Source organism: Fistularia commersonii, chromosome 18 (genome assembly GCF_037954325.1).
Source record: "Fistularia commersonii isolate RoL2024-O1a breed Wild chromosome 18, RoL_Fcom_v1.0, whole genome shotgun sequence".
NCBI lineage: Eukaryota > Metazoa > Chordata > Actinopteri > Syngnathiformes > Fistulariidae > Fistularia > Fistularia commersonii.
The window spans coordinates 8522680-8539622 of NC_141301.1; the positions used below are offsets into that span (position 1 = coordinate 8522680).

General features: G+C 40.0%; 1 protein-coding gene across 2 annotated transcripts in view; it reads left to right on the plus strand.

The window, feature by feature from the left end:
* veph1 (ventricular zone expressed PH domain-containing 1) overlaps positions 1-16943 on the plus strand; it is an 80198-nt gene that overhangs the window by 40724 nt on the left and 22531 nt on the right. For both annotated transcript variants that reach the window (XM_086164166.1, XM_086164168.1), the window contains 4 exons: positions 8217-8437; positions 10223-10426; positions 11566-11930; positions 16590-16729. In XM_086164166.1, coding sequence (XP_086020292.1) covers positions 8217-8437; positions 10223-10426; positions 11566-11930; positions 16590-16729 — 930 coding nt within the window. The remainder of the gene's footprint in view (positions 1-8216; positions 8438-10222; positions 10427-11565; positions 11931-16589; positions 16730-16943) is intronic.

Consider the following 16943-nt stretch of genomic DNA (forward strand, 5'->3'; position numbering starts at 1 on the left):
ATGGAAACGCCACAATAGGTCCCCTTGTTGGAATAGAACCAGGGCCAAAGCCTTAACCACTGCGTCACTGTGCCGCCCCCTGAGAGAAATCTGTCAGAATTGTTTTAGATTTGAAAGAAAGTGAATCCGAATGACAGGATGACTCATTTATTACAGTAATTTTGCATGTTTACTAAATACAACTGTTCCTGAAATCCTAATTAAGAGACAAACTGACATTAGTTTGTCTGAAATTTCACATGCTGTCATGCAATACTGAATGATTCACTGCCATTATTCACAAATGCCAGTAAATGTTTTAATGCTGGCCACAACATGAAATATAATTATGAATTTGAAATGTACATTTGCATTTACAAGTGCTTAGCAGGTTTTTTTAAAGTTTTGATATTTATATTTGGTCAAATATCAAAAGCCAACCATCCATCCATCCATCTTCTTCTGCTTATCTGGTTGTGGGGGCTGAAGCAGAAGAGGCCCAGACTTCCCTCTCCCTGGCCACTGGGCCCAGCTCCTCCAGGGGAACCCCAAGGCTTTCCCTGGCAAATCAAGATAAATAATAACCCCTCCAGCATCCCCTGTATCTTCCACTGGGGCTCCTTCCAGTTGGACAGTTGCCTTCCAGTTGCCTGGAACACCTCACCAGGGGGGCAGCCTATGCCACATCATCTGACCCCTCTCAATGCGTAGAAACAGAGACTCTACTCTGAGCCCCTCTCGGACGGCCGAACTGCTCCCTCTTTCTCTAAATGTGGGCATGGATACCCTTCAGAAAGAACTTAATTTGGCCCCTTGGATCTGTGACCTTGCTCTTTCGGTCACTCCCCACAAGTGGGTGCAGGACTGTGTATCGTCTGATAAATTGAGAGCTTCACCTTTTGGCTAAGGTCCTTCTTCACCGCCACAGACCAATGCAGAGTCAACATCATTGCTGGCGTTGCATGATCCACCTGTCGATCTTCCACTCCATCCTTCCCCTACTCATGAACAAGCCCCTCCCTACTTGTGGATGAGATATTTGAACTCCTCCACTTGGAGAAGGACCTCAAACCTGATCCAGGAGGGGACACTCCTACTGTTTCTGGATGAGAACTTGGTCTTGGTATGATGAAGTCAACAGAACTACATCATCTGCAAAAAGCAGAGACACAATCCTGAGACTACCAAACCAAATCCCCAACACCCTTGCTGCATCTAGAAATTCTGTCCATAAAGGTTATGAACACAATTGGTGACAAAGGGAAGCCCTGGTAGAGTCCAACCAGAAACATATCCGACTTACAGCTGCCAATATGTAACAGGCTCCGGCACTGGTCATAATAGAGCAGATAGGCCTGTATTACAGGATTTGGTACTCCGTACTCCTGGAGCATCCCCAGCAGGACTCCATTGTGGGACACAGCTGAATGCCTTCTCTAGGTCTGCAAAACACATGTAGACTGGTCGGGCAAACTCCTATGCACCCTCGAGGTCCCTACTAAGGGTATAGAGCTGGTCCACCGTTCCACGACCAGGATGTACCGACCACTTTATTGAAATATTAACATCTGCTGGTATAGCTGGTATGTGTTTTTCAGTCAACTGAAATCCAATATCTTCCAGATGAACTGTTAAATGCAAATCTTTCCTTTATTAAAAATACTATCTTTCCATCTTTCTGACGTCAACTCCTGACCTCGCAGCTTGTTTTCACTGTTATTTGAAAACTTTTTATATGAATGTTCGCTCAAAAAACAGAACAAATATAGCTATAGGTGCTCTAAATTCTCTCTCTTTCTCCATCTCTCATGCGGAGACACACAGAAATGCGCTTTCACACACATGCTCTCCTCGTAAAAAAGAGTGATTATTTTAATGAGTGTGTGTGTGTGTGTGGGGGGGGTGTACTTTCACATGACTTTTTCTCTGTTTTCATGCCAAATATGAAAAACTCACTCAAAGTCCAGACAGGCCGGGCAGCTCTGGAGCTTCTGGCTGCCCTCTACCACTCGCATCAGTGTTCAGAGGGACATATTGGTCCCGAGACACACACATGCCAGGGTCCCCCGAGAGCTCGGAGAGATGAGAAAAAAAAACATTTTTCTCGGTTAGAGGTGAACTGATAGGTTGAATTAGCGGTTGCGAGACGTATAACCCAAACCAGACCTAAAAAGGGGTAATTCACAGAAAAATAGACTGCTATATAACAAAGTGTTAGGTAGCAATCAATGTGCAACCACAAATGTGGAATAGATAGAAGTGGACACCTTGGTTCAAGTATTTACTTGACTTTGTAAAAGGTTCAGGTAAAAAAAAAACAACTCCCAACTAAAACTATTATCGGGACTATTCTGCAAATAGTGGTCCAAATCACATTTCCAATGAGGTCAAAATGTCCAAAGAGTTGCATTTTAAACCCCCCAAAAAATTCAGTGCCCGGGGTATGGCATGTATTGACTTATCTTTTAGAGTCCATGATATTTGAGCCGTTACTTCACTGTGATCTTGTCTTCAAACACGCGAGCGTCTGTTTCCCAGCCGATCACTCTGACTTTAGAAGTTGCTGCATAATGGCTGCTCCCAGAGTAAATGCCAGGAAAAGTCAGATCATAGGTCTTTTTCGAAGAAGTTTTAAGACTCAATCACATAAGTAGGTATGTCCGTTTCAAATGTTTACAAACGTCACTACCCAAATGCTTCCACTTGAGGGCATTGCAGGGTCCAGTACAGGGTTCTTACTTTTCGTTTCACGAAAGAATTCGGGGACGGTGGTGCTTGAGACACAAAAAAACACCAAAAAACACCACGAAAAAAGGCAGCGGAGGAGACAGCGGCGTTCTGTGCAGCCATTAAAAACATGGCAGCTTGTGGATGGAGAATTCTACTCTTTATACTGACACTAAGTTGTCTTATTGTTCCCTGTTCTTTGGGTTGCACTTGAGCGCACTGCACAACACTGCCCCTCCAAGATGCCTGGTGGTTGTGCAGGGCTTGCTGCATGTAATTTCTTATCAGCAAGTGGCCCAAAACATGCAAATATTATTTTATTATTTAACATTGAACATATATGAGCTATTAATAGATGTTTGGTTCTCAGTAATGGTGTAATCTACTCATGTAGCGGTTTTACATTACAAAGTGCTATATACAAGTTAGCGTACACTCATTCACTAACCAATGTTGACAGAGTTGCCACCCGGGGGACTAAACAGACCATTGGGAGTGATTCAGGGTCCAGTACCTTGCTCACGGGCACTTTTCTAAGGAGTCACCTTCTGACGTCCACTCTACTAGCTGAACCAGAGCCGCTCCAATAAGAACACTATATAATCATGACATAATTTTCGGAGAGAAGTCATTGGGTAGCTCTACATGTGGCTCTGTGATTGACTTGTCCTGGTTAATCCTGCTGCAACCTTGGGAGCATGCTAGGCAGTATTGACAATTGACGATAATCTGAACATTTAATGCCGTTGTAGTAGTCTAATGTTTAACTTTTTGATTCAATCACTGATTAGCATTATCTTTTTTGCACCAAGTAACATCTCATAATCTCCTCTTCACTACCTTGATCATGTCTGTGCCTGGCTTTTAGTGCAGGTTCTCTGGGAACAGCTGTAAGAAAAATACAGTGCAGTGTGTGTTCACACTTTCTTCAGAGGAACAGTTTGTTCACAGAGACAGAACATTTTTCTACAGTTTAGCAGTTTGATTTCCCATTCTGCGTGTTTCTTCTGCACTGCACTTATTTTATTCATTTTATATATCATATTTTTTTTCACCTTGTATTTGGTAAAGTTATCACCATCATGTTTTTATTTTTTCCTCTTTTTCCATTCCTTCCTCTGTGAATATGATTTCTTTGTTATGAAACGTCTTCACTTCCGCTATTTCATAATTCTTTCTAATCTAAACCCCTAAGCAATAATAACTCAACCTGTTTGCTATTTGCCATCTGTATTGTACAATGTTGTTACTGAATTTTCCGTGGGATAAAACATTTTAAAATGACTGCTGTTCGCAATTCATGAAGACTCAGCATATTTTTTTTCCTGCTAAAAGAAGCTATGTTTTAAAAGTCAAATAAAAGATTAGAAATGTGGCTTTTGGGCTGGTCAGGTCTTCCATTGTTTCAAGTGGAGAAACGTTTTGGTTAAAATTGAAAATTAACCTCTATTTAGGAGACATAAGTCAATTTAGAAGTCAATTAGATGAAGTCACACACAACTGTCAGCCTGTAATGGGTGCTGTGTGTGTGGGTGGTGGTGGTGGGGGCTGCTCTTCTGGGCCCAGTTAAGGCAGTATAACAATAATTTTCAAAAATTAGCAGAATGACAAAATAAAGCATGAATATCTGGAGAGGAAGTGTGACCCCTTCACTCAGGCGCATGCACTTTTACATACACACTTTTACACACACACACACAAACACACACACGAGGTTTTCTCTTACTTTTGCAAACTTTCCTTTAAAAATCTCCCGTATCTCTTATCCTTGCTAAAAACATACGAATACATTTACACACACACACACACACACACACACACACACACACACACACACACACACACACACACACACACACACACACACACACAAACACACACACAAGGTTTTCTCTTACTTTTGCAAACTTTCCTTTAAAAATCTTCCGTATCTCCTATTCTTGCTAAAAACATACAAATACATTTACACACACACACACACACACACACACACACACACACACACGTGCGCACAAGCACATTCAGCTGGACCTTGGTGTCCTGTCTTTCTTCACATTGGAGCCATTTGGAATATAAGCCATGTTTTTTCTGGGAAATGACTCTGCAGAGGTCTCCTGGTGATGGCAGGGAGAGTGCCCCCCTGTGGGTTTTTTGTTTGTGCCCTGTACACACACACACACACACACACACACACACACACACACACACACACGCATACACACACGTGCTTACATGCACACACCCTCACTGTTACACATTTGTACGTGATTGCACAATACTCTTTCTGGCTTATTTTACCTCCTAAAGGAGTTTGTGGGTGATTTGCTGGTCACATCCTCCAGAATCACCTTTTTTCATCTAAGGTCTGCGAGAGACTAGAAAAATAAAATCTTATGCTTTCTGATCGTCATTTGGCCCTCGGTTCTGCAATCCAGCACAACGTCGGCACGATGTTTCAAACCTCAGCTAAAACAACTGAAGTACTCCCTCTGACAAATTCTAAATTGTTGATATTTCAGGCCCCGGATGCACTAAATCAAATGGGTATGGTTATTTTTGTTGTCACTGAATACCTCACAGCCAAAGCGCTGTTTTTATGTGCCAGATGTAGATTTTAACTTACATTAATGTCACACACTGACATCAAAACAGGGAAACAAAATGGGCCAAATAAGAGATCATAAATGCAGATGGTGTAATATTAAATAAAGACTTGGTATGTGTTTCGCTGTGCTTTTGCTGGCTAGTCATATATCCTCTGGCCAGTTGAATATAAATATTCAGTCTTTGCCTGCAATTCATAAAATACTGGATGTTTGACAAGGGGCTGTGCAGTGAAATATGTTAATAATTACATATGGTGCAAACAATGTATTAAACATAGCGGTGAGATTAAACAATTATTTATATTTAGATTATCAAGTGGAAATCCATATATTGTATACAAAATATAGAAATATCAAAGAGTAAAATGGTGACAAAACTTTCATTAGCCGACCTGCAGTTAAGGGGGGAAGACACCTCCTTGTAGACAGTCTTGTTAAAATGATTCTCCCCTGATAAATATGCTTATTATAAGTAATTGCAGTGGTTTATTAAGAAAAATGCATATCTAGAAAGCATCACCTCAGTGGGCCTGATTGGGAATAAAGGGACTAAAGTTTGTTGCTTGCAGCTGCAAAGGAGTTGGAGGGAAGACAGAAAAGTGAAGTGAGCTAAGAGAGGATTTGGCATTTTACTCGATGGCCTGTCATTTTTTCAGAGCTCTGAATCACTCAGTATGTTATTAATGAAGCATTTTATGAAGTCTGTGTGTATATGTGATTGTGTGTGTGTGTGTGTGGGTGTGTGTGCGCTCACGCGGATGATAGCAGTACTCTTTAGCTCAAGCTCCAAACTGGGACTTGCTCCCTTTTGTGAATTGGAAAACATAATACTTGATTCATTTATAAATGAATTATTTATTATTATATTTTTAATCTTTAAAAGGGGAAAAAAAAAGTCCTTCAAATTAGGTCATCTGAAGGATTTTTCCACCATAACATGAGCTCACACCATTGAGACGTGTTCAACTGATTTTGATTGGCTATTACTAAAAAAATGACCTTTTATCTTGTTGTAATAAAATTGGCAAACTCCTCAAGATTCAGGTCCTGCTGCTGTTGATGAAGTGTTGTTTTTTTTTCTTCAAAACTAAATGAAAGAAAACCCATCTCAATAATTAAATCCTAGATTTTGGTGCATCTGCATTCATTAATACACAGGACAAAATGTCCCTTGTGCCAAAATCCAAGGCAAACCACATCTAGAAACCCAACTCAGATTGTAAAGAAGCTGACCAGCAACTAATAAGCAAGCTAACAACCAAACAAACAATTACCAACAGACTACCTTAACCTACAGCAGTTTGCAGCATGCGATTGGAGTTTTCTAGTGGCCACCTTCCTTAACCGATGTTTCGACATGCTAGACCCAACCAGTGAAATCCAGCATCTTGAAAACACCCCCCTCCATACCACACAGCTGATCTACAAGCAAGCAGTCCTACCTTAGCTGGCTGCCAAGCTACCATGTTTCCTCCTTAACCACAACCACTCACTTGCTTGTTCTGTTCTGAGACATGTTGCTAAATGCTTCAGACTCCGACTGCAAATGCCCAACTCAGTTGGTAAGGTAATGTCAGACTTTGCCACAAAACTATGGTGGCCCACCTCTACAAGCCGCAACCAAGCCCTCCAAGCCTGCTGCTCTTCTTAGCATACTTACCCCTTAGCTCTCTTACCCTCACATGCCTACTCAACTCAATCCTCCCAGGGGGCCATGAGTTTGATAAAACAGACTACTCTCTACCTATGAAGTGAAAGCAACTAATTTTATATGTGGGGAAAACAAGCTGCTTATTCTGGTCCTCCATCAACTTCCAAGACCTGCTTACACTTACCTGGCCTAAGTTGTGTCTGAGTATAAACTGTCTAACCTTTTCTCTCTTGAGTACAAAATTAATTTGTCGAGCCGCCTTACCAGCAACCACAGAATTTACTTCTCGATGCTTTATCTCAACTGCTGCTGCTAAACAGTTTTACACCTAGTAATGACACCAAGTGTACCTTCCCTGGGAAAGACTAACTTTACACCCTAACAATATATGCCTGTGTGCATATCCAAGAACACGATAGGCAGGCAGCATCCTTGCACAATCTTTGATTTCGATTCTGGTGAGATGGTAGCATATCATATAAACCTAATTCTATTATCCTCTCAGTACTCCACAACTCTCTCCACTTGAACTGTCTCCTCTTGCCTATGCATTTCCTCAACTAACAGTGAGAACAATGTCACAAAGTATTTGCTTTGAATTGCAAATACTGCTTTAGAAACTAAGTACCCTAATGGTATGTTATTGCATTTATAAATTTGCAGGAACGTAACAGTCCTAGAGGGGCTGCGGCCCATTATAAATAGACCTCAAGATTCATATTGCACATCTGATTTTGGAATATGTGTTATATTAAACACACACCGTGAAAGTATTGCACCACTCTCTCCCACTGAGACTAAAACAAAAAAGTGATCTTAGTGTTATTCAGTTAACTGTTTTTAAAAGTCAGTCTGGAGTTAGATAAATATTCAATATATTAAAATAATAAAAATAGATAAAATTAAATTAAATAAGATGAAATAAAGTGGTTAAATCTTTTCACCCCCCCCTCCCAAGAAAATAAATAAAATCAAACAGATATACCTGTAAATTCAATAGAATACTAATACTTCAGACAACACACTCATTTCAGCAAATTTTAGACATCTAGAGGTATCACTAAAGGTTCTCAGTCACCTTGGTCCTGGTACTTGTCCTCTAATTTTGCCACAACAGGATACGTTTATTTTCTCTAAGACATCTCCCCTGCCAGGAGAGGGGAGAAAATTTGTAAGAAATCTTTACGCAATGTGTTGACTGTTCATTTTTTCAGAATTCAATTATCGTATTATATCTCTGTCTTTTTGACCAGGATCATGCACACAGCTCTCTGGTCCATCTCGTGTTTTTACTTGGCAACATGGAACATACCTTTCACCACACTCTGCTGCTGGAGATCCAAGCTCTGACTGACCGTTATCCGTCATTACTGGGGGGTTCTGGGAAAGATATCTACAGGATGAGCAACTCCTTCACGGCCATCGCCAGACTGCTGGGTAAACGGCTCGAGGAGACGGCCTTCACATGCTCCAGGTTAGAAAAAAAAAGTTTTTTATGCTTTACATTTTTATATTGAAAGTGTTAAATCCACAGGTTCTTGGAAAGTCAGTCTAAGGATGAATACATAATTGGATGAGAGATGGGGTTCACCCTGGTCCTGTAGCCAGTAGATCATAGGGTCACATATAGAGATATGTAACCGTTCACTCTCATTTAGACATTATATAGACATTAAACCATTGATCCTCTCATTCACATGTTAGGGCAATTTTTGGTAGCCATTAGACCTACTGCATATTTTTTGGAGTGTGGGAGGACTCGGAGAACCAGGAGGAAACCCTTCAGACCTGGGAAGAACTTGCAGAAAGGCCTCCTGTCAGAATCTAACCAGAGACCTTCTTGCTTAAATGGGGAAATTACTTGTCACATAGCAATAGCTGAAATTAAACAGTAACTTTCTCTGGTTCCCTCACAAAAACATGCAGTGGATTAACTGAAAACTGTAGTGTGCGTAAGTATGAATGAAAGAAGGAAAGTTTGTATGTCTCTTTACATAGCCCTGTGAGCCCCTTGCCCAGGGTACACCCAACCTCTCGACTGCTGTCAGCATCCACTACTGCAGGGGTGTCAAACTCAAATACACAGTAGGCCAAAATTCAAAACTGGGACAAAATCGTGGACCAACATTGATATTTCATGATATAACAATGTACCCAATCAAGTTTTGCTTAAAAACAAAATATGGAACAAGCATAGCTTAATACTCTGCAATATATAACTTAATATTGCACACATGCAAAATCCTGTTTTTTGCCTAAGTAGCAGGGTGCCAGTAATAGCATAAGGTCGCGATGACTGTTGTCAACAGAGGAGATGGCGTTTATGGGTCCTGTTGTGTTTTTTGTACCAAAACACGAGCAGAAAATTCTGGGATTTGTAGATTTAGTGGTACATGCACTGTAGACTATTCTGGTGGGCCAGCTCTAATAGTCATTCGGCATGGCTTTGCGGGCCAAATGTAATTACAGTGTGGGCCAAATTTGGCCCGCAGGCCAGAGTTTTGACACCTATGCACTACTGAGTATACAGGATGATTTAAGATTAATATAAAAAAAAATGTATTTCTAAGATTCTTGGAAAGTGGTGTCTCAAAGCCATTCAATGAGCTGGATAATGTCCAGACTGAAATAACATTGAGTACAGGATTGGAGACATCCAGGGCTTTGTTAAGGATCTGGGGGATGATAGATAGGAGGATTGAATATTGAGTTGGCGTGGGTTAGGTTTTTAGAAGATGTAGTTTTGCATCAAGGAAGTGAATATGTTTTTTATGATAACATATACATTATACTTGTATTTTTGGGGGCTGTACTTTGAGTGAGAAACTCAACTTTTTGTTTGTCTGTTCATTTTGCTGTACACTTAAAATAATTTGAAAATACAAAAAAAAAAAAAAAAATGAAACAATGCAAGATACCAACCAAAAATCACTTAGAGGTCACAGAAAGAACAATGAAAATGCTGATAAAAAAATAAATACATCAAAATTGGAATTTGGTTATTGGAATTTTGTATTGATGATCACTATTACTGAGCATCTTTTTTGTAAATGTGTGTATGTGTATATGGGGGGGGGCTGCAACAAGGGCATAGATAGCAGAGTGTAGCTTAACAACAAGGTCTGCGAAAGTTGTGTGTTGAAATTCCTTTCACATTACATTTGAAGTCCCTCTTTGTGTGTGGCTGTGTGTGTCTGTGTGTGTGTGTGTGTGTGTGTGTGTGTGTGTGTGTATGTGTGTGTGAATGTTTGTATTACAGAGTGGATCAGAAGCACATGCCATCTCCCAGTGCATCTCTTCCAGTGGAAAAGGACCTGGATCAAATGCTCCAGGTGAAAGTCCAGGCCTTTGGGGAAAAGATGGGGGATCGGGACGGAGAGGAGGGAAACTCTCCAACCCCCCCGCGTCGCTACAGTCTGAGCCAAGCCGTCCGAGAGGAGCGTCGAGAGATGAGGTTCAACAGGTGGGTCAGTGTGAAATATTTCAAAGGCTTATCAGATTTGACTGAACGGCAAACTATAAATTTGTAATTTAGAAATTCATTCATGCATCTGTTGTCTAAATTGACTTGGTGTTCAGGTGTTCAGCTCTGTATCATGTATGTTAACCTCCTAAGACCTGGTGTCCATACACATAGGCATCATATTTTGGGATGACTTTATCGTGCTGTATGGAAATTGAGACCAAGTGTCATTGACACTGACATCATCTCAACAGATGGTTGTTGTCAAATCTTGCTGTGCCAACTGGACTCAGGCTGTGGGTTTGAAGCAAGGCCTGACCCTAACCCCAGCAGCCATGTACCGGAAACTCCCCATGGTCCATCAGAACTGAACAATCCTCTCGAATGAGAGGATGAACGAACAGCCAAGTCCAGTTGCCATGATGAGATTTGACAATGATCAGCTGTGACCTGGATAACTTATTACATTCAGAGACGCATCAACAGAGGATGGTTCGTTTTTATACTCTTCGTAAGCCCAAATAGCAAAGAGAGTAGCAAACAATTGCTTGTGTCTATTTTCTAAACTTGAATGAGTTTAAGTCAAATGATGTGATCAAATGAATCGAGTCTGAGATGTGAGCCACTCAGTCTGACTAAAGACCAAGATTATTAAAGCCTTCAGTGGTGATAAATGTTTCCTTGATAAGTACGCCATACTGGATTAGTTAAGAACTACATGTATCTTGGTAACTGTTAGCTCTACCGTTGTGCCTGTCCCTCCAACCCTGAACCAGACAGAAGGCCGCCAGCATTAAGCTCAGATTTGCGCAAGGTTTCAGCCCAGTAAAACGCAGTGTTTTCCTGCCAGTGTCGCCAAGTGCTTGCTTGTAGGGGAACGCTGGGTTGCTGTAAATCATTTTAAAGAGTTTGGTCCAGACCAGCTCTCCATGGAAAGTGCCACAATGAGACAACTGTGTTTTGATTTAGCCCTATAGAAAAATATATAAATAAAATCAAACTTGACTTGACATGTGGCAATGTAACAATGAATTCATTGTCGGTTTATTGTAACAACAAGTCTGACAGTTTAAGTGGATATTTTTGGATTGAAACAGATCTGCAGAACTCCCAACAGTTTCATTTGTTGTTACTTGAAGGTCAAAGAGCCTTGCTCTCCATGTGGGTCGGTCACGATCGATCAACTCCGACGGCGGGGAGGACATTGAGGGACAGGAGCAAAGTCCAGACATCTTCTCCAACACGTTATCCAGCCAGTATTCAGAGCACCAGGATGTTTTGCCACCAGAGGGGAAACCAACCGGTGACATTTCCATGGCGCCGTTGAAAGACGGCGTTAAAGAAGCTGAGAGCAGTCAACGTAGGACAAAATGCGGAAAGAAGGACGAGCTGGTGAAAGCTGACAGGCTCTTTATACATTTAAAGGACAATATGGAGACGATCCGAGAATTCTGTAAAGAAATGGTTCATCAGATCCCCATTCCAGAGCAGTGTGTGATAGAAGGTAATGTGAATATAATTGTTTGTTTCTTTCCCGTCAGCAGTTGATGATATTATCGGGTTGTTGCAAAAGCAAGTGGTGGTCCTTATATGTTAATATAAGGGTAAAAATAATCCCTGCTGATAAGATTATCTTCATTTTAATATCATGCTCAGACACATCACTGACCCAGACGTCTCACCCTGAGATACGAGGAGAAATGGAAATTTGCCAGGAGGCGAATCTATTTCTGTTCGCTTAAACCCAATTAAATACAATTCTTCAAATGCTTATACATTATACATCAGCGCGCCTGTTAACGTCAAGCTTGCAGGCCAGTAAGCAACAATGAAATGAAGGCACTTTAGAAAAATAGACAGGGAATGTTGCAAAGATGTGCAAATAAAACTGACAAAGAAGCGAACATTTGTTTTACATCCAGAGAATTTTATTTTCAACTGGAAAATAAAGACATGTGTTCATAGAGATAATTATCATAAAATATTTATATGTATAAAATAATGTACATAATGAAGATAATGAAGATGTTGAAGTTCATAAAGAAAGCCTCAACATTTTCATCTCCGCTACCTCCAGTTCTGGTTCCTGTCTTTCCCACCAGTGTCACAACATCATGTCTTGTACACCTTTCCTTTTATTCTGGCTGTTACTCTTTTCAGGCATAACTCCTGACACTTTTCTTGCACACGTTTCTTCTCATCTTCTCCACACTCTTTATTGCTCTGGACTGTTACTGCTAAGACCTTAAAATCTCCCCCCTTCATTATCTCCTCTCTCTGGAGCCTCACTGTTCCACTTGGGTCCCTCTCATTCCCACATCTAATCTCTAGATTTTCCTCGACCTGTTCGCTGCTCTCACTACAAAACACAATGGAAACAACATAATCCATGGTTACAATTATGAATGGATTTACATGGTAGTCCAAATATTGTGCCTTCATTCTACCACTCTGTAGGACGGCAGCCCAACACGTACACCAGAACATGCTGTGGTAGTTAGTCCAAATATGAGATGAGGCGAATATTGAGATTGGGGGACAAAGAGAAAGCGAGAGGGAAATGGGTAGAGGAATAAGAGACGTTTTGTGAGATTGCACAAAATTCCTCGGCTGCAGTTGACTTATTATTCGGTATGGATGGACTTCCCGTTCTCCTTTCCCACATCCCTTTTCATACACGCTGTCATGCTTCAATCACTGGATGAAATTCTACTGACTGAGTCTCACCATGCCTCTTACCCGAGCCCCTCACCCTTCGCTGCTCACTTCAATCGTAAATTCATTTCAGCCTTTACTTTTCCTCCTGAAAAGGAAGGATAATCACCTTAAAACTTCTGTGAAAACAAATGTATATCTCCCCCCGCATGTATGCATAAAGATCTCATAAAGCACTCAGCTGCGTATGATTAACTGTTTCTAATATCCAACCAGACACAATTTGTCCTGTGTGAGTCGTTTAATTTTAAGAGTGCACCCATTGTTCAGTCATTTTAAGTCTACTGAAGGATAGATTTGAATGTTTCCAACAACCACCTGAAATGTAAGGGCCAATTCACTGAGCTGATTGCCCTCTCTGAGGAAGCATCATCTGCTTGCTTGCTAAAAAAAAGTATACTTTTGAAAACCTCCACTGTTATGAAAGACTTCCCATCATTTGTCAGTGGCTAAATCCCTGTCATGATCAGAGGCACGGCAAATATTGTAATTATTAACTTATAATCACATTACTATTCTTGCCCAAATCGGTCATGCTAAAGGATTCTTTTTCTTATAATGGTTTACCCTTTATTAATTGTTAAAATCGTTCTCAGCAATTAACCCATCATGTATGAAGTTAGGGGTTCAGTGTCTTGCTCAACAACACCTCGACACACTAGGAGGAGCCGGGAATTGAACCAGGAATGTTAGGTTGCTCTACAACGCCACGCAGCCCCCAAAAAAACACTCCTTCGAGACAAAAATACATTCTAGCATGGAACTGAACTAATAAATCTAAGATATTTCATGTTTGATTTTTTATTTTATATAAATTAGGGCCTTCTTCAGGGGGTAAATTTCAATATGATTAACACGCTTTTTTATCATATTAAGGATGTACTGATATATGTCCTATAGCAGAAGAATATCCTCTTATTGTAACTATAGCAGGCCAACATTAGTGAAGATAAATGGTTGATCTTTTTCTTCTCTTTTCAGCTTTTCCCTTCAGGGGTTGCCCCCAGCGAATCAACCTCCTCCATCTAACCCTATTCTCTGTATCCTCCTCTCACACCAACTAATTGGTTGATAGAATTATTAATTATTGTACAGAGTTAGAGGATTGTTTTGAGGTTGGTCATTGTATTAAGTTACTCTCGAGTCGTTTGTAAAAGGAAGCAGATGATATGTGGCCATGTAGAGTGTACGAAGAACATATGTATGGGTGTGGTTTTATGTGTGTGTGTGTGTGTGTGTGTGTGTGTGTGTGTGTGTGTGTGTGTGTGTGTGTGTGTGTCTTAACAAATACACAGAGGCATTGGTTCATACCAAAGTTCTTGCAAATATCAAGAGGTTCAGCTGTTCATAGGCGCAAATGAAAATGAAATGAAAATTATCTTCTCACCTTTGTGGGTTCCCTTTTTCACCTCATCCTTGTTTTTCCTTAAAAGTGTTCCACTCCTTCCTCTTGTATTTAGAGATCCGATATACTGTTTTCATTCATTTCTAATGATTTAGTCAACGCCCAATATTTCCTTTACCATTTTAGATTTGATCCATTGATACACTCGAGTGCTTGAAAGTACATTTACTCTCATTTCTAGGGAGAAGCGTGCTTGTACTTCATTTTCATTTGAGGCTACTTCTAAGAAACTACATTGCAGAAAGTAATTTGATGAAACAACGTCGCCTCTATTTAATTCCTAAGAAACTCTCTTGGCTCAACTACAAACACATCCCGACAAAGGAGATGTAGGTTTTCGATTAAAGCCTATCTAAGTATATACAGATCCACCCAACATCTAAGGTCTAATACGTTTGGACACGGATTGGTCTCATTCATGATTGGAAAGCTGCATATTTTTCAGGCCCTGTCCCATTAAGCTGGAACCCCGCTTATCTTCTGGCTCCAGTTCGCCCTAAAACTCTATTGATTGTCATTGCAAAACGATATAATAGAGAGGCCAATGTTATTACAAAGATATGTATGCAATAATAATGCAATAATAATTCAGAAATAATTATCTCATAAATACTTTTAAATGTCGATCAGTCTCGGAATCTATTTCAAATCATAAATTTAAATCAAGCATTAACTGCATTTACCTTGCAACGCTTGATTATTTAGAAATACCTGGCTCTCTTAAAGACATAAACATATGTACTGTATATGAAAATAGATGTAAAAGCGGTCATATTCAAAACTTAAACATCTGAAAACATGCAAAATAATGTAATAATCCCAACAGACTATGGCACACACACACACACACACACACACACACACACACACACACACACACACACACACTCACCCCTCTATGAACACCTTACAGGGAGCCTCTTCTCTGCGGACATGAAGGCGCATTCTTTCCATGTATGAACAAAGCACACATAAGTGCACAAACATACATACGTACTCAAAAAAGATACAACTTGTGTCCGTATTTTGACTGACAGAGGGGAAAGTTATATCTCCCCCTTTGCGTAATAATGTCATTTTAACCGAGAGGGCACCAAGAGTCACGAGACGCGCTCACGTATACATGCATTACTCACATACTTAAAACAGGAAATGGGACAAAAAATAACAATCTCCTCCTTTTGGTGTAATTGTTTAGATCTGAAAATGAAGGTAAATGTCTAAGTGATGAGATTTAACTCTAAATCACTTAGTATATGATGTCACCAGTGTTCTCAGCTGGATGATGTCATCACGCTGCTGGCTGACCCACACATACACTGTTTACCTTCTCTCTCGGGGGACAAGAGACACACAGAAGACTGCAACTGCAAATATAAACTTAATGTGAACATGCGCTCATTGAAAGCTTGTCTGACTGTCCAACTTGTATGTACGAGAGATGTATGTATGTAAATGCACTCACAGGCTAAATACTTATATACTTGGATTGACGGTTTTGTATATACATATATATATGTGAGTGTCTGTGCCTTTCTGGGTCACATTTTAAATGAAAGTAAGTGTTTATTAAAAGCTAATTACAATCAATTTAAGCATAAAGCTGGACAGCATGCTTATTAATAATCTGTTAATGTGCTTGATTGATATGAATAATTATTTTCCATTAAGTTTTTCAAGAAAAACAACAAACAATCTACTTAGGACCTGGAGCTCTGTTTATTGTTAAGCATCAAAACTCATGTATTTTACTTTATTAACCCACTTCTTTTGAAGCCATTTTAAAAGAAAAACTGTATTGGGTTAATACAGGTTTTAAGTTATTTAAGTTTAGTTAATTAACAATCGACTTTGCCCTGATGAAGAAATAGTTATCATATCTAAAGTTGAAATATTGCAAATTAAGGTGATATGCACCGCTATCAGTGTCCCTGAATGTTTTGATTTCTAAATGTCTCTAAGTGTGAGAGAAAACATAAAAACACAAACGCACTTTTGCAAATCTGCAAAATATTAATGTCATGTTTACTCTTTGTTGTCCAGATTCTAGTCGGGGCTGCGTCGCTAAGCTGTCGTTCTCCTGTCCTCTGAAAGGCCATTACTGCCTGTATGCCAAGTCCTGCTTCAACATGACCAGTCGACAGCCTCATCTGTGGATACACATCATGCTGCTACATCTACAGGTGCACATCTTGAACGCCACATAAACCCTGACATTCAAAACTCATCAAATTGCTCAACACAATCAACACCCATTTGCTATTAAATAACAATTTCTGGAAATTATTATTTATAAGCAATGCATTATGTTACATGTAATTTAGAACACATTTATTACAACAACAACAAAAAAAAAAATCATGCAAAATCACTAGCAGCATTAAAAAATGTCCCTTT